The sequence below is a fragment of the Podarcis cretensis genome (genome assembly GCF_951804945.1).
Source record: "Podarcis cretensis genome assembly, chromosome: 17".
Lineage (NCBI taxonomy): Eukaryota > Metazoa > Chordata > Lepidosauria > Squamata > Lacertidae > Podarcis > Podarcis cretensis.
In genome coordinates, this window is record NC_137187.1 from 9,921,428 (window position 1) to 9,947,454 (window position 26,027).

Sequence of the window (26,027 nt, forward strand, 5' to 3'; positions counted from 1 at the left end):
AGAAGCCTGCCGGGCGAGTGTGAGCCCTGGCACACTGTCTAGCCAGGCTCATCATCTTACAAAATATGAAATAATCCAAACGGACCTATAAGCAAAGGTCTCCCTATTCACAGCCTACATTCCAGCCTCCAGACGGTTTGTTCTCCCTTCCGAGGAGCTTATTTTACATCTTCACTGAGTTTGAAACGACTCAAAAGCAACACCTTTATTTTTATTTTTTTTAATATGTTTTATTAAGGGTTTTCTTGTTTTACAGTGTAAGTGTAATGCCTCGTATTTTTTTTTTCCCCGTGTAACATTTTTACAAATCCATTTCATTTGTTGAGGCATTAGGGGGAGAAGAAAAAAGAAAAGAAAAAAAAGAAGAAGAAAGGAGGGTGGAAGGAGGGGAGATGGATGGCAGTGGGGTGGGGTAGCGGTGTTTCTATTATGCTTAATGTATGTAGTTTGGTGTCAGCGTGCTTGTGTTGTTCACTTGTGTTCCTTTGGTGGTGAGAGAGGTTGGGGTTGGCCTAGGATGTGATTGTTTGTTTGTGATTGGCTGTGGTGATCTTTGTTTTCGTGTGTGAGTGAGGTGGGTGGGTGTTTTGGATCAAGTTAGCCATATTGATTTGTATGCTGTTGGCACCTTTATCACATGATCTAAGGTTACAGGACTCACATGTTAGCTACCAGAGAAACAACAATCAGTTAATCATTGACTTAGCAAGAACTCAAAAGTGCTTGCCCCAGCTTTCAATACAGCCTCATGGAAAATCTCCGTCTTAGCAACAATCATTAATACACATAGCCATTCCCATTTCAGTAAATTAAACAATATTACTTAACACGGTAGCCTCTTCCTGACCCCTTTGGGATACAAGTGGGGCATCAAAACTAAAAACGACAGACATCATGAAAATCTTCAACTCCGTCTTGATCGCACTGAGTTCTTTGTTCCTTTGGTAGCACTAGGACAGAGAGTAGCTCATGTTGCCCCGGCCATCATGGCAAATAGTCAGGCATAATAGGAATTATAGCACAGCAACATATGGTGACCCCCTGCTCTAAAGCTTTGTTATTGTCTTCTTACCTATGAATGGGGTTAACCTTTCTGGTTCTCTGTCTGTGCGAGTGTTTTATCTTCAGATTACCCTTCTTTTGGGGGTTGGTAGTGTGCTTGTTCTCCCCACTGCCCTTTTCGTTCTCTCAATAGGTTGTGCATGATTATGAGGCAACGTGACAATGGCCTACACAAGGAGAAAGCTGGGGAGGGGGGAGAGATGCCACCACCACCCCTTTATCCAGCAAAGACTAATCTGCTTATTTTGCTTGTCCTTCAGAGAGAAGAGTGGAAGAAACAGGGCGATGAGAAACCAAACACACACTGCAGAATTCATCCTGATAGGCTTCTCAACAACAATGTGGTTGCAGAATGTTCTGTTTGCACCATGCCTGGTGTTCTACCTGGTTTTGATAGGTGGAAATACTGCTATTGTTACAATGGCCTGTCTGGATCTTCGTCTTCACACACCTATGTATTTCTTCCTATGTAATTTCTCTGTGGCAGAGACTTTGGTCACATCCACTGTGGTCCCCAGAATGTTGGCAGGCCTAATGGTGGAAAGAAGCGCTATATCCTTTGGAGGGTGCCTGGCTCAATTTTACTTCTATTTTTCGCTGGGATCCACAACCTTCCTTCTGCTGGCTGTAATGTCAATTGACCGCTACGTGGCCATTTGCCATCCTCTGCATTACTCTGTCATCCTGAGCGGCAGAGTTTGCATCCAGCTTGCCCTTGGATCCTGGGTGATTCCCTTTCTTTTCATGATTCCCCCAACCACATTAAGGTCCCTGCTATCCTTTTGCAGCTCTAATCAGATTGACCACTTCTTCTGCGATAACGCACCCTTGCTCAAGCTCTCCTGCTCCGACACCCGCCTCATTGAGCTTGGGGACTTCCTCCTTGCGATTCTGTTTGTCTTAAGCTCTTTTGTTGTCATAATAGCATCCTATGTCGCTATCATCTCCACCGTTCTGAAGATCCCCTCTAACACTGGTCGGCAGAAGACCTTCTCCACCTGCACTTCACATCTCGTTGTGGTGGGCATCGGCTATGGCACCACTATCTTCATCTACGTGAGGCCTGGCAAGAACCACTCCACAGATATGAACAAAATGGTAGCCCTCTTGACGGCTGTAGTGACCCCATTCCTAAGTCCCTTCATCTTCACTTTGAGGAATCAGAAGGTCAAGGAGGTCTTCAGTGACTGGTTGGGGAATTTAAGAGGTTTGCAGAGAACAAAACTGTGATTGGTGAGGATCATAAAAAAGGACTGCATTTCTGGTACAGACCAAGAAGAAGAAGAAGAGTTTGGATTTGATATCCCGCCTTTCACTCCCTTTAAGGAATCTCAAAGCGGCTGACATTCTCCGTTCCCTTCCTCCCCCACAAAAAGCACTCTGTGAGGTGAGTGGGGCTGAGAGACTTCAAAGAAGTGTGACTGGCCCAAGGTCACCCAGCAGCTGCATGTGGAGGAGCAGAGACGCGAACCCGGTTCCCCAGATTACGAGACTACTGCTCTTAACCACTACACCACACAAGGTCTAGCAAAGTATTTAACAGTAACCAGTAAGGATTCTCTGGACACTCAGAAAGAGAGCATGAAATTGCTGACCATTATTTATTGTCCTCCACAGCACCTGGTGTTCAGATGTATATGGAAATTCATTGTAGCTATCATGGCTTATAGCAGTTAGCAGAGATAGCGACAGGTTTCAGAATTTCTCTGCACCTCTGGGGATAGTCAACTGGCCTATGGATATTTGCTTCTTTTAATATTTTTAGCTTGTTGTACCGAATGCCATCTTCGGCACACAGACCAACTTCGTCACATAAAAATCCTGCTTTGTCTTTTATATATAGACTTTTTATATTTTATGATTTTTATTATCCAAATCATACCAATAAAGGCTGGATGAGTATAGACTTTGTAGTCTTTTCTGGGTTTCCAACAGAGAGCCCCTTGGTGAAAATGCACACCTTGGAGGCTTCTGGTCTTAGAATAAATATAATTTTATTATTTATACCCCACCCATCTGGCTGGGTTTCCCCAGCCACTCTTGCCAGTCAGAATGAATTTTTAAAATTGAAGCACAGTGGGAAACAACTCCTTGGGATTTCTGTTTGCTTGCAGGAAGGTTAGCCCATGTTGTGTCAAAGCAAGTGTTATCTCACACTTTCTAGGGCACTTTCCCATCACTTTCCTTATTGCAAAAAAGTCTGATCTTTGGAGGATGCAGGTTTGTTGTGCAAGACCCCAGTCAGCTATAGCTGCACAGCCTGAATTTGCCGATTCCTGACTGAATCCCACCTGAAAATAGATAATAGATCATAAGTGGATACACTGGGCTGATGCTTTCAGTGCAGTATCCACAGCGACTTCCTGAAAGCAAAGTTTAGATTGAGGCTCCCCCGACAATAGCCATACTGGGAGAAGAGGAAGAGCTAGTGGTTTAATGTACCATTTGTAGACTTCAACTTCAATTGCTCTAAACAAGACCCTGGAGCCTTCCATCCTGGAAGTGAAGCAGCTTAGCGGTTGCCAATTCAGTGAGGACTACAGAGACTTGGTACTTATCCAAATCGAGCCCTTAATTTGCAATTACCATTTTGTTTTAATAGACAAACTTTTTAATGAGACCCAGAAGGACTTTATGACATTTTCTTAACTGATCTCGGTTTGTCCCTTTTAAAAATAATTTCACCAGGCACATCTGAGCTAATGGCAACCTTTTGAAATACTGGCGACACCCGCTGGAGAATTCTGGGCTCGTTGTCATCATTCCAGCACAGCATCCCGGCCCAAAGTAGTCACTATTGGGCAGATTAATAACAAACTAAATGATAAACTACACTAGCCTAGCTTGGGGAGGTGGGGGCAGGAAGGAAGCCATTTTTAGGCTGAAATATGGACATGTGGCGTTATGGCTGCCAATCAGCCAGTAATTCACTGCTCTGTCCTGTAAAAAGCACATTCTGGCAAGCAAGATGAATCAGATGGTTAACATATATAATGTGTAGCAGTAGCAGACTGCACAGGCAGAGCTGTATTGCTGACCTGGCTTCCCACTGTGGCATACATACCCTCCAACACTTCTCCAATGAAAATAAGGTAAAGGGACCGCTGACCATTAGGTCCAGTTGTGGCCAACTCAGGAGTTGCGGCGCTCATATCGCTTTATTGGCCAAGGGAGCCGGCGTACAGCTTCCAGGTCATGTGGCCAGCATGACTAAGCTGCTTCTGGCAAACCAGAGCAGTGCACGGAAATGCCGTTTACCTTCCCACCGGAGCAGTACCTATTTATCTACTTGCACTTTGACATGCTTTTGAACTGCTAGGTTGGCAGGAGCAGGGACCGAGCAACGGGAGCTCACCCCGTTGCAGGGATTCGAACTGCCAACCTTCTGATCGGCAAGCCCTAGGCTCTGTGGTTTAACCCACAGCGCCACCTGTGTCCAATGAAAATAGGGATGTCCTATTCCATCAACCTCATCATCATATCTAGACCCTGCCACTCTGGGCGGCTTCCAACAGATCTAAAAACATAATGAAACTATACAGGGCCACTTTCAGATGTTTTCTAAAAGTTATATTATTAGTTATGTCCTTGGCTCAGGGGTCACACCCTCCAAGACTTCTCTGTCAAAAATCAGGATGTCCTAAGGAAAAGCGGGACATTCCAGGATCAAATCAGAAACCAAGATGGCTTCTGTATAGCTGGGACTGATCCTGGAAAATAGGTACACTTGGAGGGTCTGTGCATGTCACTGAAGGTTGCTGAGGATGTGGGGAGGAGAAGGCAGTGGGAGTTCAATTTGATGCTGGCACTGAGTCAGGAGCAGCAGATTGGCTCCACTGTCACACCAGCACAATGGCAAGCCCCCTGCTGCCTTGCCCCATCCAGTAACTGGCAGTGATATGTGGCATTAGGAAGGAGGTCAGGTCAGAAGTGCAGCCCCACCTATGCCGCTCCACCTGCTGTTGTTGTTGTTTAGTCGTTCAGTCGTGTCCGACTCTTCGTGACCCCCTGGACCAGAGCACACCAGGCCCTCCTGTCTTCCACTGCCTCCCACAGTTTGGTCAAACTCATGCTGGTAGCTTCGAGAACACTGTCCAACCATCTCGTCCTCTGTCGTCCCCTTCTCCTTGCGCCCTCAATCTTTCCCAACATCAGGGTCTTTTCCAGGGAGTCTTCTCTTCTGCTGCTGCTTGTCAAATATTGTTTGCTCTTGAGCTTATCACTGGACCCGCCAGGCTCCACCAACATACTCTCCAACATGCCGCAGAGGGAAATCAGGACACATATATTTCGGGCTCACGTTCTTGCAGAAGCCAAAACAGTACAGTCAGAAGCCAGGGTGGCTTCTGTAATTCCAGGATGTCCCGCTGTAAGTGGGACAGTTGACAGGTATGTACCCACAAACCACACATGATTCTGAGCAATGACAATGCCACTCCTCCAGTTCATATTTATCTATAGATCTTATCAGTGGGGAACACACTGTGTAGGGGGTGCAGGGACCTTGTGCCAGGCCTGTGTGGCTGCCCAGAATGTCCCCATGTGTGTTGGCCCTGGCTGCCCCCACCTCCAACCTTCCTGCATTGGGTAGGAAGGTTGAAGGATTATTTTACATGCGTTTTTTTCATGACTGTGCTCGGTTCCCTATCACGGGGAGGATTCTAAGTGCGTTCAGCCGAAACTCTCTTCAGACCTCTGTATCTGATGTAGGAAAGTCAGGAGGTGGAGTGCATATCCTCCAACTTCCCCAACTTTCCACAGACATGTCCAGAATCACGAAAGCCATTCTGGCTTCTGATTTGATCCCGGAATGTCCCTATTTCCCCTGCCAGTGCTGCTGTAGAGGAGGATGAGCCAGCGCTTGTCCCGAGCAGTGGCGATGGTGAGGGAGCATCCCGATGCCTCCCCAGCACCACTGCTGCCGGCCTCCTCCCTTGAGCACCTACGGGATCGCCTCTCCTGGTATGCCCCGTGGAGGACTTTAAGGTCCACAAATGACAACACCTTGGAGATCCCAAGTCGCAAGGTGGTTAGATTGGTCTCAACTAGGGCCAGGGCCTTTTCCATACTGGCCCTGAGTTGGTGGAATGCTCTGTCACAAGACACTAGGGCCCTGCAGGACTTGACATCTTTCTGCAGGGCCTGCAAGACAGAGCTGTTCCGCCTGGCCTTTGCTTTGGACTCAGTCTGACCCTTATGTCTTCCCTCCCCTTACGGTTTTGATCTATGGGCTACTTTTAAAATGAAGCTGCATTTTAAATTGCATTTTAACCTGTATTTTAAATTGGGGTTCTTGTCCCCCCCCTTATGTTTCTATTGTAATTTTACTGGTGTTAGCTGCCCTGAGCCCAGCTCTGGCCAGGGAGGGCAGGGTATAAATAAAATTTATTATTATTTATTATAGCGGCTGCTGGAGAGCAGACAAGGAGAAGGAGAGACTGCCACCACCAAGTCCTAGCCCCAAGTGACGCGCCAGCTCTGAGGGGCAGGCAGAGGTCAGAGCACCCTGGGCAGAAAGAAAGGGGGAGCAGAGCACAAGGAAGCAATAGAAACAGTTGGTCCTGGCACCTTTTAACCACTCTCAATTACACCCTGATAATTGCCACCTGCCCGGGTTCTAACATGTCTTAATTCATTTTAAGATGTATTTTAATTAATTTATGCCTGTTTTTATGCTTATTGTGTTGTTATTATGATGTTAGCCACTCTGAGCCCGGCCTTTGCTGGGATACAAATAAATATTTTATTGTTATTGTTATTGTTATTGTTATTGTTGTTATTATTAAATACTTTGTGGGTCCGCATCTAATCTTGCCCCTTTCTAAAAAATTGTTTATTGCCGTGTGTTTTTCTTTTCTTTGGTAAATCTGCCAAAAGAATAAAATAAAATAAGATCAAGATCAAGGGTTTTTCTCAGGACACTGGAGGGTTTGTGTTAAGTTGTGGGTGAACATATCAGATGACACAGCGATTCTTCAAACAGCTCTTGTTTATTCACAGGCCAGAACAGAACAGAACTGAAGGGTTCAGCCAGCCTGCTTATATAGAGCTCCACTACAATGCAACTGTTAACACTTTCTGTAACTATCCAATCACTGAATGTCACTTTCAATCCCTTATTTGCATATGTGGACCTGAGTGAAAACTATCTACAGTATCCCCCTGCTGGCCCAGGGTGAGAACTTCAGTACATAACAGTTTGTGCTTTGTCCCATTGGTGTACTGGTGGCGGCACTCAGCCTTCTGATAGGAAATGCTCTGTGGGCAGGGGGAGGAAAAATGGGGGGGGGTCAAGGAGAGTCAGCTGGAGGGAGTGAGAAATGTCCCTATTCTCATCTCAAGTGCACATGGACTCATGATCCCTGCATGGTTTGTGCCCTCACATGTTCTTTGGACTGCCTGGATAGGACTAGGAAGACAGTTTTAAACTCTGAATACATTTGTAATTTATGTGACTTGAAATAACTATAGCAAAATCAGAGTGAGGGATCCCTCAGTAACACAAGCAAGGTAATCAAACCAGGCAGAGGGCCTTCTCGGTAGTGGCGCCCACCCTGTGAAACGCCCTCCCACCAGATGTCAAGGAAATAAACAACTATCTGACTTTTAGAAGACATCTGAAGGCAGCCCTGATTAGGGAAGTTTTTAATGTTTGATGTTTTATTGTGTTTTTAATGTTCTGTTGAAAGCTGCCCAGAGTGGCTGGGGAAGAAATAAATTATTGTTATTATTATTATTAATCACAGACCAATAAATTTAAAGATTATAATACAAAATTAATATTGTGATACTTATAAAATGGATGACTAAAACCCCCAAGACAATGTGTTATAGTGTAATGCAAATATTTGTAACAACCAATGCATCAATGAAGTTACAAAACAGTACAGGACTAAGTGCCAATAACCAATATGAAAGCTATATATAATGGAGTCACTAAACAGTAAGTGACATAAGTAATAAACAATGCAAAGGTTGTATATCAATAAATAAATTTCATGTGTCCCAAGGGTTAAATGGACACTATATATCAGTAGAAATTGGTACTGATATCAGTGAAATGAATAAATGAAGTTAACAAATACCATACATCAGGTGAGTTTATACTGTATACAAATTTCAGGCGGTAGTAAAGTCAATATTGATGAAAACTCTGGAATATTTTTTTGTTTTGCTATTTCCTCAGAAACTACTGTAATAGACAGCAACCAAGATTGATTCTTCCCATGACATCACTGGGCACACCTCAATTTAAAAATGAATAAATCAAAACAAATTCACTTGTTAAAAATGGGCAATTGAAAAGTGTGGCACAAATTAATGACTAACAGGAATACATGTAAATACCCTGCCAGCAAATCAGGAATACCTGTAAACAAATAGGGCAAATTCTCTTCTTAAAATAATGTGTATTTTGAACTGCTGATTTTATGTATACTTGAGTTATTTTTTTACGTCAACCTGTTTTTAACTCCTGATTTTTTTATTGAAAATCTTGGTGTGCATTTCATGCTTTGTGTGAACTGATTATCAGTTTCTAATAAACATTTTTAAAAATAATTTTTAAAAGAGTGGATGTTAAATAAAAACAGTTTTTCACTTCATTCATTTCAAGCTTAAAAACAACCACCACAGTACACAAAAATAGGTGTTTTATCCAAATTAGCAGGAGTCAGGAGGACAGCCTAAGCTCAGATTTACTTATTTTTTTTAATGAAGACGGAGCACAATCTCCACTGGCTGAAAAACTGGGTCTCTCAATAACTTTTTGGCCTCATAGCTTATTACGAGGAACTTGTAATACTTTGAAGTAGCTCTGCAGTTCTTCTGGGGGTTCTCAGGGGAGGGCAGGAAAAGCTGGGGAACGGGGAAGGAAGGTCCTCTTTTGCACACTGGATATAAGGCGAAAGTAAGAGTAATAAGAAAGGTGTGGCTGCTGCTGTGGAAAGAATAATATTTCTGCTGATGAAACTACGGGAAGAGAAAGGGGTCCAGGTTGTGGGCCCAAACCCTCTCAGCACAACTGAATGAAAAGCATATGAGATATGATTAAGGTAAGATAAATAAAATAAAATAAAATAAAATAAAATGCATCTGGGATCTGGATAGCGGGAGTTTCAGCGAAAAAGGCAGTAGGTGGGGAAAGATTAAGACAACCCTCCACAAATCACAGTTACTGCTTCTCTACTGCAAATCACTGCCCCCCTCTGCAGCTGCTCTTCATAGGCAAAACAGAAGCTGAGATATTATAACAAGATTTCTGTATTACACGTAATTTTTGAACTGGGCAGAAGTTGCCACTTAGCTTCCTTGTTTTCCCATTGAGCGTTCTTGCCTGCACTGAAGGGAAAGAGCTGCAGAGCTGCCCTTCCAACGCTGCTCTTTGCTGCTGTTTTACCTGGATGGGGCAACAGCAAGGTCAGGGCCACATGTTGCACCAATGGGAGCAAGGCTCGGGTAGGCAAACTAAGGCCCGGGGGCCGGATCCGGCCCAATCGCCTTCTAAATCCAGCCCGCGGATGGTCTGGGAATCAGCGTGTTTTTACATGAGTACAATGCATCCTTTTATTTAAAATGCATCTCTGGGTTATTTGTGGGGCATAGGAATTCGTTCTTTCTTTTTTCCAAAATATAGTCCGGCCCCCCACAAGGTCTGAGGGACAGTGGACTGGCCCCCTGCTGAAAAAGTCTGCTGACCCCTGGAGCAAGGGGTTGGCAGTGATGCAGTCATACTGACTATGAACTTGCCCAAAACCTGCTCTAGCCCCATCTAGGCATCATCAAAACATGTGTCAGGAGTGTGGCTCCATGGCATCAAAGAGAGTGCGTCATGTACGCTGCACATGGCTGCTCCGCCATATTTGGTCCAGCCACCTTTAAATGGTGTGCTACTAAGCCTCTCTCAAAATCTGACACCCGCAAGTTAGGAATTGGTTGGTTTCTGTTTACCAAATATAGCCCAAAATATATCTGGGTAGCAGATAGAAAACGAAGCTTATTACAGCCTATTGCTCAGTCAGTAAAACATGAGTCTCTTAAGAGTTGTAGGTTCAAGCCCCATGTTGGGCAAAAAGATTTCTGCATTGCAGGGGGTTGGCCTAGATAACCCTCGTGGTCCCTTCCAACTCTATGATTCTACAGAAAACCCAATAATGCATGCAGAGCAAGAGTAAGTTTTTCATCAGGACCAGTTTAGGATAGTATGCTGCTATGCCTATCTAAAAATCTGTCACCCCACAGTTAGGAACTGGTTGGTTACCGTTTACCAAACATAGCAGAATGGGACTCAAAACAGAAGTGGGTGACAGATAGAAAACAAAGCTTATTACAGAAAACCCAATGCATGTAGAGCCAGGTTAATCTCTTCACCAGGACCAGTTTAGGTTGCTACCACACAAGACCCCTTTAACTCTGCTAAGGTGTGGCTTTTCTTTAACTAGCTGAAAGTGGTATCAAACCAAAGATTTCAAACAGCACTTAATATAGTGTTATATCAATATCCTTGCTCATGGCCAGGATTCTTCTATAATCTTTGCACTCATAAATACATCCCACTAAGCAGGGTTCATTCAAAGATGCATTAAAAGTTTCCTGTTTGCAGGTCCTACTGGCCATTTTATTTTTTTCTAACCGATTGAACCTGGAAGGTTGTTTATCAATAACCCCTATATTGCCCTTGTGTCAGTTCCTATGAAGTGGGGAGAGCTTTAATTACTGTGGTATCCTTGTATCCTTCCCATCTGCCTTATATCATTATAAAAATGATTTTAAAAAGGAGACTAGTGATTAAAGCCATGCCTCCCCCATGGGAACAGGAACTGACACTGAGACAATGAAGGGGGTTTGAATATGTGTATCAGTGGCGTAGCGTGGGGGGTGCAGGGGGGGCCGGCCGCACCGGGCGCAACATCTGGGGTTAGGGCAAATCCACGGGTTAGGGGGCGCAAATCCACGGGTTAGGGGGCGCAAATTACTTGCCTTGCCCCGGGTGCTGACAACCCACGCTACGCCACTGATGTGTATAATTACTAGCTTTATTAGATACAGGTATCTTTTGTTTAAATGTCTGTCAGTGTTTGACAGGCAAAGCACTTAATTCAAATGCAATGTTGTACAGCCACATTGTGCACCCTGAGAATTCCAGCATGGAAGTTGTTCCTATGAACATTTGACTATGTCTAAAGTTTATATGTCAGGGAATAAGAGGGAGGTTGTGACATAGGGATGGGGAAGTAATTTGGTTCAGTTAACAGTTTAATGGAAACCCTTCTCATTCATACATCCTATATATATATATATACACATACCAAAACACAGAGATCCTTTGAAATTCATACTTCTCCAAATTTTCTGATGGAATCCCGCAACCCAAAAATGTGTACGATAATCTATATATTGAGGGAGGTTACTGAAAATAACATACAAGAACATGTCAGTACAAAAATAGACACATACCAAAACTTTAATATGTTTATATTAGGATAAATGCACACTAAAATGCTGACAATTTTTTGTGAGAAGTTTTTTTTTAATGGCAACCTGATGTGAAAAAGGGACAAACCAAATTTAAGATTAAAAAATTGGAACCTAAGAGGAATCAAAATTGGCAGATTCATCCATATCTACATGGGGATGTTGTGATGTTAAAGTTGCTTGGCCGGTTTGGTGTGTTATTGAGAAGAGATTTGTTAGAACATCATTCTATATATTACACACACACACACACACACACACACTTACACTTGAACTGCTTGAGAATGTCAGTCCTGTTCTGGAGAATGTTCTGTGAAATCCCCTTCACCATTTCAACACCCATAAGTAGTGTGGAGAATTGGGGGGGGGGCAATTTTTGTTTAGTTCTGCTCTATTTTTAGAAAGTGAAACTGCTGTTTTTTAATCCTTTTAAATTTTAGGTTCAATGAATACAGTGATACCTTGCCTGTGTTATTGTTTTGGTTTTGCTGTGCAATATTTTTGAGTATGTTCCCATTCACTGTCCTTGTATTATTAGTATTGTTGTAATTGTTGTTGTTACTACAGTACTATATTATTATTATTATTATTATTATTATTATGCACTTCACAGGTAAATTTAATATGCTACGTGACCTCTAGATCAGGGATTTAAAATTTGGAGGCCACTATATTAGTCCTAAAGCTAGAAACAAGATCAAAGCATATGTGCTTTGATGGTATGATTTCATCAATTGACAGGAGGCTGAGGAACAAATGTGCTTCTAAAAACTCTGAAAAACAACGATTCAGCCAACATTCTTGAAATATACCCAGAAATTAATGGGTAGAAATGTTTTCATGCAATTATCTCCTCCCACATTGTCCCCAGTGTTGTTTTGCTGAATAATTCCACTGATTCATCAGCATGTTTAATTGGGAGTTAAGTCTCACCACCGAACTCAAAGGCTTATGAGTAGATAGGCATTAAGACTGCAGTTTTGGGGAGTTTTACCCTATTTTATGTGTAGATTGAACTGCTGTCCAATATAATAGTGTACCTCAATAACAGGGCTTGTCCATGCTTCCACTCGCCCTGCCACTTTCACCTGGAAAAACCTGCTGTTTACCACTCAGTCAAAGCAAATGTCCATTGGGTTTTCCATGGACTGACATTTGCTCCAATTCAGCAGTAAAGAGCAGGTTTTCTTGGGGAAAGCGATGGGAGAAACAAATAATCATTCAAACCCATGCCTAGAAAGCACAGGATTAGCAAAACGCCTCTCAGACCCATGATTTCTAGGCAGAAGACAAGTGTAGATGAGTGACAAAGGAGGCAGATATTTTTTATTTCCCCGATGCTCAGAAAGCACCTCAGAACAGGACCTTCTTGGAAGAACACAATGGCAGCCATTCAGAGTCTCCTCCTGCAAAATAATTTAACCTCGCCCCACATATAATGAATATAATGAAAGCAAAACAGCCAATCTATGAACTGGCATTTTTAAATTCGAGACAGTCCTGGTCTTCCTGAAAGACCTTCTGAAGAGGCCCCATGGCCGTGGCCTGTTGCCTTTCTGTAATACCTGTGAGGTAATAACAACAAAACAGTACTTCAAAATAGCATGGGTTCTCATTACTGTACTTCCTTTCCTTACAAAGGGAAGTGGGCAAAATCTTTTCCTATATGATAATTAACAGTTGGTAGGAACGTGTTGTGTTGTTTCAGGGGCTAGATTCTGCCATTGGTTGCCAATAGTGTCAGTTTGCATTTCTTAGTACAGAAAGTATTGATCTGATGTGTGAAGATCTTTCCTATTCTACTTAATTCAAGAGGGTTCTGGAAGCTTCTCTGTGTGAAAGAAACAAGCAGGAGGTTCATGATGTTTGGGTTATTCCTTCAGAGAAGCTGAGCACAGCTGGTTTAAACTGGTTCTGTTATCTCTTTCTGTCAAGGTCACACTGACTATAATTGTGAGGCCAGAAGGATATTGACTACTGATTTTTAGGATTCTTCGTCAGCCTGGTAGGAGGATATAGAATTGCTTTGTAAACCCATCTTACAGTGGTACCTTGGGTTAAGTACTTAATTCGTTCCGGAGGTCCGTACTTAACCTGAAACTGTTCTTAACCTGAAGCACCACTTTAGCTAATGGGGCCTCCCGCTGCCGCCAAAGCACGATTTCTGTTCTCATCCTGGAGGAGGAGGAGGAGGAGGAGGAGGAGGAGTTTGGATTTGATATCCTGCCTTTCACTCCCTTTAAGGAGTCTCAAAGCGGCTAACATTCTCCTTTCCCTTCCTCCCCCACAACAAACACTCTGTGAGCTGAGTGGGGCTGAGAGACTTCAAAGAAGTATGACTGGCCCAAGGTCACCCATCAGCTTCATGTGGAGGAGCGGAGACGCGAACCCGGTTCCCCAGATTACGAGACTACCGCTCTTAACCACTACACCACACTGGCTCTGAAGCAAAGTTCTTAACCTGAAGCACTATTTCTGGGTTAGCGGAGTCTGTAACCTGAAGTGCATGTAACCTGAAGCGTATGTAACCCGAGGTACCACTGTATTTCAAATGAATGTATGTAAATGAAAATTTCAAATGCTGTGGAACAGTGCTCATGTAATAATGTAGCCACTGCTCATTTTGTACTTGTTATGGGTTGAAGGAATTCTATAAAGATTGTCTATTCCGTATGTACATTGTCATCATGTTGCCTAGACCTTGCTGATGTTCTCATTGCAACATAGGTGTTTGTTTACTACAAACAGGACAAGGCAGTAGGTGTTGGCTTGTTACATTTTGTGCTCCGGCTTCCCATTCCTTTTGCTGCAGGTATAATGTGGAAACTGCATGGAGAAGAGTAACCATACTTCATCTGGCGGAACTATGGAATTCCTGCTCCTCGGATTCTCTGACTTGCTCCTGCTGAGGACCTTCCTCTTTTATGTCTTCCTCATGGTGCATGTGGTCACCCTTGCAGGAAATCTCCTCATCCTCCTGGCAGTGGCTGCCGAACCCTCCCGCCCTCCTATGCTCTTTTTCCTTTGCCAGCTCTCTGCCATCGAGCTCTGTTACACCCTCGTCATTGTTCCCAAGACGTTGGCTGACCTGCCCAGCCCAGGGGCGAGCACCATTTCCTTTGTGGGGTGCGCAACCCAAATGCATTTCTTTGTGGCCCTGGGCGGTGCTGAATGCTTCCTCCTTGCAGCCATGTCGTACGATCGCTACGTGGCCATCTGCCGGCCCCTGCACTACATGACAATGATGAGCCAGGGTGTCTGCCTTCAGCTTGCTATCGTCTGCTGCCTCGGGGGCTTTGTCGTCTCACTGGGCCTCACCGTGGCTGTCTTCCGCCTGCCTTTCTGCAACTCCCGCCGCATTGACCATTTCTTTTGCGATGTCCCTGCCATGCTCCACCTGGCCTGCACAAAGAGCTACGTCAGTGAGCTGCCCCTCCTTGCAGCCTGCGTGATCCTCCTCCTGTTCCCCTTCCTTCTTATCCTCACGTCCTACACGTGCATCTCAATGGCTGTGATGAGCATCCGAGACTCAGCTGGCCGGGGCAAAGCCTTCTCCACTTGCGCCTCACACCTGGCCGTCACAGTCTTACACTATGGCTGCGCCACCTTCATGTACGTCCGGCCCAAGTCCAGCTACATGCCAGACCGGGACAAGATGGTGTCCCTTGTCTACACCAACATCACCCCCTTGCTTTACCCTCTGATTTACAGTCTCAGGAACAAAGAAATTAAAGGAGCTGTGAGGAAGCTGCTGCAGAAAACGTTAGCTCAGCCACACTGCAACACCTTCAAGGGCAGGCTTGCGTAATTTGTAGGCCATGCAGCTGTATTTTCAGGAGCTGGAGTTAGGCGCAGGTCAGCAATGAAGCAGCCAGTGTCAGTGAAGTTAACTCTTTATTCAAGGAAACCAAAACAGCTCAGGCCTAGTGATCGCTGCAACTCTTCCCAGTAGGTCTTGCTCGGATGAGGCAGTTGCAAGGACAGAAGGTCCTCGCCTTCCCACCACTTCTACAACTCCACCCCTGGTTCCTTTCCCAGCAACCTGAGGCTCCTTTGTCTTGTCTCTCTTTACTCCACTCTTTTCATTCCTCTTCAGGTTCTGGGAGAGCAGAGGGGAGGGCAGCTGGTCACAGCAGGAGGGAGGGGGGACTCCCTGGCTTCTTCAGCAGCCTGCCTCATCTCTGCCCCTTGGTCCCCCTCCTCACCAGTCTTTGCTTCTGCCTCTCATTCTGGACTGCTCTCTGCCACAGACTCTTCCTGCTCACTAAACCCTGTTCCTTCTTCAGCTTCTGACACCTCATCCTCCCAGTCCGCTCCCTCTTCTTCCTCTATTTTTTTTTTAAAGTAATATTTATTCAAAATTTCAGAAATACATAAGTATATAAAAAAGGATGAAAAAAGAAAAAAAAGATAGGAAAATACAACAATAAAAGATTACAAAAAAGATAAAAATAGTTAAAAATAAATCCCTCTTTCTATATCTTAGGATTCATTTACTTATTCTCATGACTTCCTCACACCTCCCTTTTTTGTATTCCAGTTCAAATTCAGCAAATCCTTACCCTCTTTGTTTTATCTTAGTTCTTTGTCTTCACATATTATAACTTTATATTTTCATCTAATATCAATCCATTTTTACATATTCCTTTTTAACCTTATTACTAAAACCGCTTCCTTTCATTCCAACATCATTTTAACATTCATTAATTTTACAGTGTTTCTGTAAATAATCTTTAAATTTCTTCCAATCTTCTTCCACCAACTCTTCTCCCTGGTCTCGGATTCTGCCACATTGTGGTCAATCTGTACCAATCACATTCCAAGATAAGAGTCTGAAGCGCTATTTATGAGCCAAAATGGGAACCCCCTGAATTTTCATTTTTAAAAAAGCAAAAACCATTTGAATTTCATCAAAAAGAGAAATTATTTGGCAACTAGCCACCTAGGAGAGATTTCATATGCCTGTGGGTTAACTAACTAGAAACCAGGGCTGGATCTAGACCCATCAAAGACTTGTTTCAGTTAAACGTGTTGCAAACTCTATATGAGAAATTGGGTTAGCAAAAGTGGAACTCCACAGCGCCATCTGGTGTCACAGTGTTAGAATGCATAAACAATGCATATAAACTGCTTTTTCTTTGCTGAATCCCAGTAACAGAATTACATGGAGATCTATATAAAACCAGGCATTGGGGGAGGGTGGGGAGGAGTTCTCACTCATTGATGATTTAGTTGTTGGCAGAGCTCTCAAAGTATGATGCAGCTACTCGCCTAGGAAAAGTAAAAAAGGAAATGTACATTATCTGGGCTTATTAGCCCAGTAACGTAGACCCCAGCATTGACATACAGAAACAGAAAGAAAACATCTTCAGAAATAAACTCCTAAGGTAATTATCATATGACCTTCAAATATCATAATTTCACACATATAATGCAGAAAAGGGAGTGTTAACTTGTTCTGCATGTGACAATGCAGGCAGAAGGTGCAGAGTTTGAATAACCTTCACAGAAATTGCAACGCAGCTGCCTATTTTCATGCACGAAGCCCAACCTATTCTGTCCATGCAGATGTGGAAGTTATAGAATCTGCAGGAATCCATTGAAAACAGGAAATGTCAGTAGAAGTCCACAAGGAGGCACACAAAAGCCACTTTGCTGAATACAAATTCTGTTCATTTGCATTTCGTTTACTAAAAATGGCAACAGTTTCAGTTTCATTTCTCCAGACTCTTTTCTTTAAGATTTCGTCCCTTTATCTGACCTGCCCTCCTTCAGCTTTAGTTTCATTCACCTTCGTTTTGCTGTTAAGAAGGAGAACTGACTAAGATTGGTAAGTGACGTTGTTTTTATGGGGTGCAGCTGTCATAGTAACAGAAGGAGTATGATAGTTAAAATAACACTGAAACAATCAAATGTGCTGTCTTAACTCCTCTAGATAACTGCCTAAAATTAAATTATCACTATATAATTACAAAAGGCACACACCCTAAGAACTGCAGAAAACTTCAATGAAGAGATAATTATGTGATGCTAAATGGGCAAATATGTAAATTAAAAATGTTTTTAAAACTGCATCAGTGGAACTGCCCTTAATTAAAATGAAACTAGCTCACAGCTTATTAAATCACACAATACAGAAAATCATAATGGAAACACGACATGAAAAAATTTGGCAGGCAGAAACCAGAAAGAAACAGAACTAAGATGCCTCTTATCTCAAACATAGAGTGCTGGACAGGTGATTGGTCTCATTTTGGTTTACAGGACCCCCTTGGCACTTCCTTAGAGCAGGGGAACAAACTACCAGTGCCTTTGCTGCTAAGGCAGAGGCAAAAGAGCGTGGGAGAGAGAGGCAGAGATATGGAGGCGGCAGCCGCAGTGGGGAAGAGAAAAAAGTGGTTGGTTGATGGAGGGGCACAATCTCTGGCTGTGTACACTACCTTTAAAGCACATTTGAAGCACATAATTCCCCTCAAAGAGTTCTGGGCACTGTAGTTCATTATGGGTTGCTGGGAATTGTCACTCTGTGAGGGATAAACTACAGTGCCCATAATTCTTTGAGGAGAAATACCGTATTTTTTGTTCTATAAGACTCACTTTTTCCCTCCTAAAAAGTAAGGGGAAATGTTGGGCGTCTTATGGAGCGAATGCAGGCTGCGCAGCTATCCCAAAAGCCAGAACAGCAAGAGGGATTGCTGCTTTCACTGCGCAGTGATCCCTCTTGCTGTTCTGACTTCTGAGATTCAGAATATATTTTTTTCTTGTTTTCCTCCTCCAAAAACTAGGTGCGTCTTATGGTCTGGTGTGTCTTATAGAGCGAAAAATACGGTAAGTGCCCTGAGTGTGTTTTAAAGGGATGGACTGTTCACAGTCTGTGATGTTGTGTCCTCTTCCCAAAAGTAATATTCCTCACGAAAAGTGTGAGCAGAGGATACCTCTTGTAATAAGTTTTATTCCCACAGTGCCCTTTGCTTATTTGCAAGCTCTGAGGGCTTTCAAAGCATCTCGTTATTCTCCCAGCTATGCCATTAGCTCTGGGATGGTATAAGGAAATGGTTTTTGTGTCTGGTGCCATTAGCGTGCTGGTATTTCTGCATTTCTGTAGAGATAAGTTATACTATTGTACCTGCCCAGAGTAATTACCAATTACCTGCCCTGGGACCTGCTGGCGAAGGGCGGGTAAGAAACTTAATAATAATAATAGTAATAGTAATGATAGTTGCTGTTTTGCCACACATTTGCTCCGTTTGTTGGAATCCTTTTGTAGCTCCTCACAAGTTTAAACTCGTTCCGACTCGATCTGCGCAAACATTAACAGTCAAGACAGAGAAAGGGGAAGAAACTGGTGGTGGGAAACTTGGAAAGCCCCAAAGTCTGCGGTTTGTAAACATATTAGGGCAAAACTAGGTGTAATGCCATTCACACAATCGGCAACTCCGTATTTTTACAGAGAATATCAGGCATGGAGTGGATTATGGATCAGTACCCTGGCAGGGGGGATTGGGGGTGCTTTAGCCCATTCCCCCCCAACCCCCCCCCACACTCATTGCATTCCACCAGATTGGTGGCAATGGAAGTTTTCCTTTCAATCCAGATGAGAACCAGGATGGAGAAACAAAGGCTAACATCTGCTTAGCCTTCCCCCAGGGCCCTGATCCGGATTGGGGGCCTCACACATGTTGTTTAGTCAATAATAATTGCTGGTTGCATGAATGGTGGTGACACATTTAATTTGGCCCTGAACAGCGAATGCTGGAGGCATTAGGCAGACTTAATTAAAATAGACTCTACTAGGTGCAAAACAGATTTCTTGTTGTGTCAAGCGCTGCCGAAACAGAGAAACAGTAATGGAAAGTATAAACAGATTCTAGTGACTTGAGCATTAACAGGAACACACAAATCCCACAGAATAAAAGAGAAACATGGTTTCTCCAGCAAGGCTGGAGACTAGTTTTAGCAAGAGAAAATATGTGGGGAAGACCCACCACTGGACGGAACGAATCATGATGGTGGTAGCCATCTTTGTTCAGCTGTTTGCTACATCCACACACAAAGCGGCGCAGGAACATGTGGGGAATAATGTTTACTTGAAAAAGGTGCACAAGTAAAGAGAGATGAACTTTTCCCTTCTCCCCGCTACCGCGTCTCCCCATACTTCACCATCTTGAAGGATTTTTATCATGGCATTTTTTCACTAATAAAATGCTCTCCATGACTTTTGTTCAGACAAAAAAACTGGAGGGAAACAAAGTACACAAATACTTTGTACGCCTTTGGAATCCTTTCATTGTGGCTGGTGGTATTCAACACTGTAAGATAGGACACACAGAGAAAACAGTGCCAACACATGCTGATAAATGGTAATCATACCACATTTAAGAAAATGTGCCCTTATTCCTGGCTTAGGTCCCATCTGCACTATACAGTGGTACCTCGGGTTAAGAACTTAATTCATTCTGGAGGTCTGTTCTTAACCTGAAACTGTTCTTAACCTGAAGCACCACTTTACCTAATGGGGCTTCCCGCTGCTGCTGCACCGCCAGAGCACGATTTCTGTTCTCATCCTGAAGCAAAGTTCTTAACCCGAGGTAATATTTCTGGGTTAGCGGAGTCTGTAACATGAAGTGTATGTAACCTGAAGCGTATGTAACCCGAGTTACCACTGTACATTTGAAGCAGTATCGCACCACTTTAAACAGTTACGGCTTTCCCCAAGGAATCCCAGGAACCAGAGTTTAAGGATGCTGTGTTGTTAGGAGACTACTGTTCTCTTCACATCTACAATTCCCAGAGCTCCCTGGGAAGAGGGATTGATTGTTAAGCCACTCTGGGAATAGGGGGGGTCTCCTAACAACTCTCAGCGGCCTTAACAAATTGCAGCTTTCAGGATTCTTTGAGAGAAGTCATTGCTGCTTAAAGTTGTGTGATACTGCTTTAAAGTTATGATGCAGATGGGATGTAGATTGCATCCCTGTTAAGAGCACAAAGGAGGCATATTCTTTAGAGAGGAGGAATACCCGGAGAGGCCATTGTCAATGTACAAGTCTTTGGAGCATTATTTGGACACTGAGATGTGGTGCAGTGGAAAGATCCTTTATGTTCTGAAAAAGATACGTTTCTCTCTTTTGCAGATCTTTGCCAGCAACTTGCCGGTGTTTGAGAAGAAACATCCCTCAGAAAATGGGTATGATCTCATGTTGCACTTTCTAAATGCCTTGATTTTAAAACATTCTGCCTCCAGGGAACTCATGGGTGCTGAAGAGGACTTTGGAGGTTTAAGAACTTAATTCGTTCCGGAGGTCCGTTCTTAACCTGGAACTGTACTTAACCTGAAGCACCACTTTAGCTAATGGGGCCTCCCGCTGCTGCCGCGCCAATGCTGTGTTGGGATACTGCTAGGGAGACAAAGGCCATCACTGCCTCCTCGTCGATTCCGGACGTCCATCGATCTCCCGTAGATACAGTATCAGCAATTAGCGACACGAGCTCCAGAAAATAGCTTTCCACATTCCAGAACTAGTGCACGCTCTATCAGCAGATAATGCACAGCGAAAGTTGCACTCAGGAGAGCATTATTTACAAGTTTATTCAGCGTTGGTCAGAACAAAGAAAAAACATGACTGCCTGCTTGCGTGTTCAGGCGCAGAGAGTGAGAGACAACAGCTCTATCAAAAACAGAAACATCCTGTGAACAGGAAATACGCAGGCTGTGACACAAACATCCTGCTCCCTTTTAAGGTGGAACGGAAATATCCTAACATGCTGCACAATTTCTGTTCTCATCCTGAAGCAAAGTTCTTAACCCGAGGTAATATTTCTGGGTTAGGGGAGTCTGCAGCCTGAAGCATATGTAACCTGAAGTGTCACTCTATGCTCTAAAACAAGATTTGGGAAACTGTGTGGTCCTCTATGATGTTGCTAGACTCTCATCAGCCTCAGACAGCATGGCGAATGGTCAGGGATGGTGAAAGTTGTAGCCAAGCAAGAGCTGCAGGGCTGCAGGTTCTGCAACCGTCTTTAATTTACCCAGTCCTTGTACATATATTTACATATTTTTATTCCCCAAAGGATTCTTAATTCTCAACGTGTTTCAAACACCAGTCTTTCTGTTCTGACATTTTAAAAAATGGGCTGTTCTAACTTGCTAAGAATTAGAGACGTACTATCAGTAAAAACAAGGGGTAGGTAACCTGAAGCCTTCCAGATATTGTTGAACTACAGTGGTACCTCAGGTTACATACGCTTCAGGTTACAGACTCCGCTAACCCAGAAATAGTACCTTGGGTTAAGAACTTTGCTTCAGGATGAGAACAGAAATCGTGCTCCGGCGGCGCGGTGGCAGGCCCCATTAGCTAAAGTGGTGCTTCAGGTTAAGAACAGTTTCAGGTTAAGAACGGACCTCCAGAACGATTTATGTTCTTAACCTGAGGTACCACTGTATACTGACACCTGTCAGATGCAACCTGTGTGGTAAACAGCAAGGGAAGTTGGGGTTGTATTCCAAAAACATGTGGAGACCCTCAGATTAGGTGCCCCTGTATAAGAAAGAAGACAGTTTCAATGAATCATAGAATTTGTAGAGTTGGAAATATCAGGGGTGTTGTGAAGCCACATACCGTATTTTTCGCCCCATAGGACGCACTTTTCCCCCTCCAAAAATGAAGGGGAAATGTGTGTGCGTCCTATGGGGCGAATGCAGGCTTTCGCTGAAGCCTGGAGAGCGAGAGGCATCGGTGCGCACCAACCCCTCTCGCTCTCCAGGCTTCAGGAAGCTATCTGCAAGCCTTGCAAGCCTGGCGGGAGTTCCTGAGGGCTCACAAGGCTTGCGGGCAGCAGCCTGCAGCCCCGACGAGTGTCCACAAGCCTTGCACGCCCGGCGGGAGGTACTGCCGAGCGCGCGAGGCTTGGGGCGGCAGCCTGCAGCCCGAAGCACGTGGAGCCCTCCGGAGGGCTCCCCATGCTTCGGGCGAGTGTCCGCAAGCCTTGCGCGCCCAGTGAGAGGTCCTGCCGGGCGTGCGAGGCTTGGGGCGGCAGGCTGCCGCCCGAAGCACGCGGAGCCCTCTGGAGGGCTCCCCGTGCTTCGGGCGAGTGTCCGCAAGCCTTGCTCGCCCAGTGGGAGGTCCTGCCGGGCGCGTGAGGCTTGGGGCGGCAGCCTGCAACCTGAAGCACGTGGAGCCCTCCAGAGGGTGCCCTGTGCTTTGGGCAGGTGTGCGCAAGGCTTGGGGCGGCAGCCACGGCTGGGGGGGAATAAATTTTTTTTATTCATTCCCCCCCCAAAAAAACCGCAAGCTCCGGGGACAGCTGGGAGGCGCAGCGCGTCTTCCCGCTGTCCCCGGACCTGGTCTGCAGGCGGGTGGCGGGGAGAAGAGCGCTTCTCCCCGCTGCTGGCCCCACAAGCGCCTGGGGGGGAAATAATTTTTTTCCCCTTTATTTCCCCCCAAAAAACCTTGGTGCGTCCTATGGGCTGGTGCGTCCTATGGGGCGAAAAATACGGTAATTTTCTACAACCCTTTTCAAGGAAAATCCCTGCAAGAGAGTTAAACTGTGATGAACATGTTGGAACATGCTGGGGCTTCTTCCAGCTAAGTTCACATTTGATATTTCAAACGTATAAATATTTCAAATGAATGAACCTGTGTTTCATTGTCAGTCTGCCCACTCAAATACTAGTTAACTCAGTACTAAATTCCTCAGCCCAGCTGTTGCGAAATGAAGGAATGTGCATGTGACCACCGAAATGGTTAGGTGGGAATGCTATTAAACAGGAGGAAGTGAGGTCCTCAAAAGAGCTAAGCATATTCTCCCTGCACTATCACAAATTCCTCTTCAGAGAAAAGTTCCGTTCTCCCTAGAAGTGTCCTCAGGTTGTATATTGGGAACACATTTATCAGAATAGTTGGCGTGGGAAATCAAAATTTTAGCATTCAGTACAAATCACTCTGGTGCTTTGCAGATCTGATTCTGATTCTATGCAACTTCAGTGGCACTTTTGTTGTTGTTTAGTCGTTTAGTCGTGCCCGGCTCTTCGTGACCCCATGGACCAGAGCACACCAGGCGCTCCTGTCTTCCACTGCCTCCCGCAGTTTGGTCAAACTCATGCTGGTAGCTTCGAGAACGCTATCCAACCATCTCGTCCTCTGTCGTCCCCTTCTCCTTGTGCCCTCCATCTTTCCCAACATCAGGGTCTTCTCTTCTCATGAGGTGGCCAAAGTATTGGAGCCTCAGCTTCAGGATCTGTCCTTCCAGTGAGCACTCAGGGCTGATTTCCTTCAGAATGGAGAGGTTTGATCTTCTTGCAGTCCATGGGACTCTCAAGAGTCTCCTCCACCACCATAATTCAAAAGCATCAATTCTTCAGCGATCAGCCTTCTTTATGGTCCAGCTTTCACTTCCATACATCACTACTGGGAAAACCATAGCTTTTACTATACGGACCTTTGTTGGCACTTAATCACTTAAGTGGCACTTAATAATAATAATAATAAATTTTATTTATATCCCGCCCTCCCCAGCCGAAGCCGGGCTCAGGGCGGCTAACAATAATCAAATAATCAAACAATCAAATAGTCACACATTTAAAATATTTCATTATAAAAATTAATTAAAATCAAATTAATGGCAACCGATTAAGCAAGATTCTGTGCAGGTTGCCAGAGGAGGGAGTCAGGCTGCGCCCTGACCAAAGGCCTGGTGGAACAAGTCTGTCTTGCAGGCCCTGCAGAAAGATGTCAGGTCCCGCAGGGCCCTAGTCTCTTGTGACAGAGCGTTCCACCAGATTGGAGCCGCAGCCGAGAAGGCCCTGGCTCTAGTTGAGGCCAGCCTAACCTCTCTGAGCCTAACCACAAGCAAATATGTATAGGATTTGAAACAGCCTATATCAGGGATGTCCCACCAGTCGACTGTGATCGACAGGTAGATCCCCTGGTTATAGCGGTCGATCGTGGTCGATCTTGGGTTCATTTGCGATCGGGGGGGGGGGGGAGCTGTTGAAAGAATGTATCCAACCCTGGCCCCCTCGCTGTGTTTTTCTGTCGTGCAAAATGTTTGTTCTTTTGCCGTCTTCTGCCGACAATTGGGAAAACGAAATTTGGAGTAATTGCTGCTTGCTTCTGTCTATGGTGAGCAATTTATGCTCTATCCCCCTTAAAAAAAATGTTCAACAACTTTGGCCTGCCCCCCTAAAAAGCTCTATAACTCTGGTGTCTCCCCGCTAAAGAAAGGTCAACAACTCTTGCCTGGCCCCCCTAAAAAAAGCTCAAGAACTCTGGACTCCCCCCCCCAAAGGGTAGATCACTGCCAGTTTTTTTATACTGGGATTAGATTGCAGTCTCTTGGTAGCTGGATGTGCCTATCCTATATAACTGGGACATAGTTCCAGGGTGAGGTGGGGTGGGGGACATGTTACGCAATGGCCTAAGAAGTTTATTGTTGGGGAAACATTTTAACACATTTACAAATGATAAAAACCACAGAGTAAAACTTGATGCATGCACTAGGGGGTAATTATATTTCATCCTGAGGGTGTTTTGTGTTGTACAGGATCATGAGAGAGACGAGGCCATTGTACATCAGATCACGATGAGAAATTACTGCTGGTCAGGAAATGGGTGAAGACGGCATTAAGAGAAAAGGCCTTTTCCTATGCGTTTTATAGCGTACATTGATTTCTTATAATTATACTGTACAACAGGCTGGCTGTTAAACAAAACAAAAAATTCAAGATAGGGAATAGGAAGCCAACGTAGTAGCAGTAGGCACAATGAAAAGTCAGGCTAATAACCACCAAACCCTCAGCTTAGCATTTCCCTTCTTTGCCTTCATTTCAGGGAAGGGAAACGAATTAATATCATCTGTATTTACCTGTTTTTTCAGAGCTGGAAGCGAAAACTAATGACTTGACTATCCTGGTCCACAACCAGGGTTACGATGATGTCACGGTTGCAGTCAGTGCCAGGCCAATATACAAACTGCTGGATGGCAACGTGGTTTTCTTCTGGTTGCAATGGCTTTGGTCCAGCATTGCCACCACAGACGTTGGCCCGAAAGCTAAAAAGAAAGTAAATACGGTGACCAGCTGGAATATGATCACTCACAAGTTGGGAAGCTGGGGGTGGAGACTTTATAACATTACCGTGCGGAGGAAGGTGGATGGATATGTTGCTACGTGTACAACTCCACTGGATTGTACTTGGATAGTTGAAGAAAGGGGAATACACCAAGAAGGTGCTGCTGAAAGAAACTACTGCAAATTTGAACCACCTGCCAACAGTGAGAATTAGCTATTTTCCCCCATTCTGCTAGAGGAATTATTCTGTGTAATATGGAAGCTTAGCCAAGGCTTTAACAAAATGTTTTTATTCACGTTTAGGTCAACAGATCAGCATAGTATAACCAACAAAGAACATCGCAACATATTGGGTATCACAACCTTCTACAAGAATAAAAATTACCGTCTGTATTGGCTCAGTTCAATAAATCATTCCATAAATTCA

At 44.4% G+C, this 26,027-nt stretch overlaps 3 protein-coding genes across 4 annotated transcripts in view; all 3 read left to right on the forward strand.

The window, feature by feature from the left end:
* LOC307206420 (olfactory receptor 6V1-like) overlaps positions 1-2,332 on the forward strand; it is a 32,512-nt gene extending 30,180 nt beyond the window's left edge. For both annotated transcript variants that reach the window (XM_079959694.1, XM_079959693.1), the window contains exon 2: positions 1,323-2,332. In XM_079959694.1, coding sequence (XP_079815820.1) covers positions 1,348-2,292 — 945 coding nt within the window. In that variant the 5' untranslated portion in view covers positions 1,323-1,347 and the 3' untranslated portion in view covers positions 2,293-2,332. The remainder of the gene's footprint in view (positions 1-1,322) is intronic.
* The window catches only part of LOC307206522 (uncharacterized protein), a 156,439-nt gene extending 130,412 nt beyond the window's left edge, over positions 1-26,027 (forward strand). Inside the window, exons 2-4 of the mRNA XM_079959874.1 lie at positions 20,667-20,719; positions 25,408-25,803; positions 25,904-26,027. Of these exons, the coding sequence (XP_079816000.1) occupies positions 20,716-20,719; positions 25,408-25,803; positions 25,904-25,926 (423 nt within the window). The 5' untranslated portion in view covers positions 20,667-20,715 and the 3' untranslated portion in view covers positions 25,927-26,027. The remainder of the gene's footprint in view (positions 1-20,666; positions 20,720-25,407; positions 25,804-25,903) is intronic.
* LOC307206436 (olfactory receptor 10AC1-like) lies at positions 8,703-15,859 on the forward strand. Its single transcript, XM_079959720.1, has 2 exons — positions 8,703-9,116; positions 14,348-15,859. Exon 2 carries the CDS (start codon positions 14,366-14,368, stop codon positions 15,341-15,343), a length of 978 nt encoding a protein of 325 aa, XP_079815846.1. The 5' UTR covers positions 8,703-9,116; positions 14,348-14,365; the 3' UTR covers positions 15,344-15,859.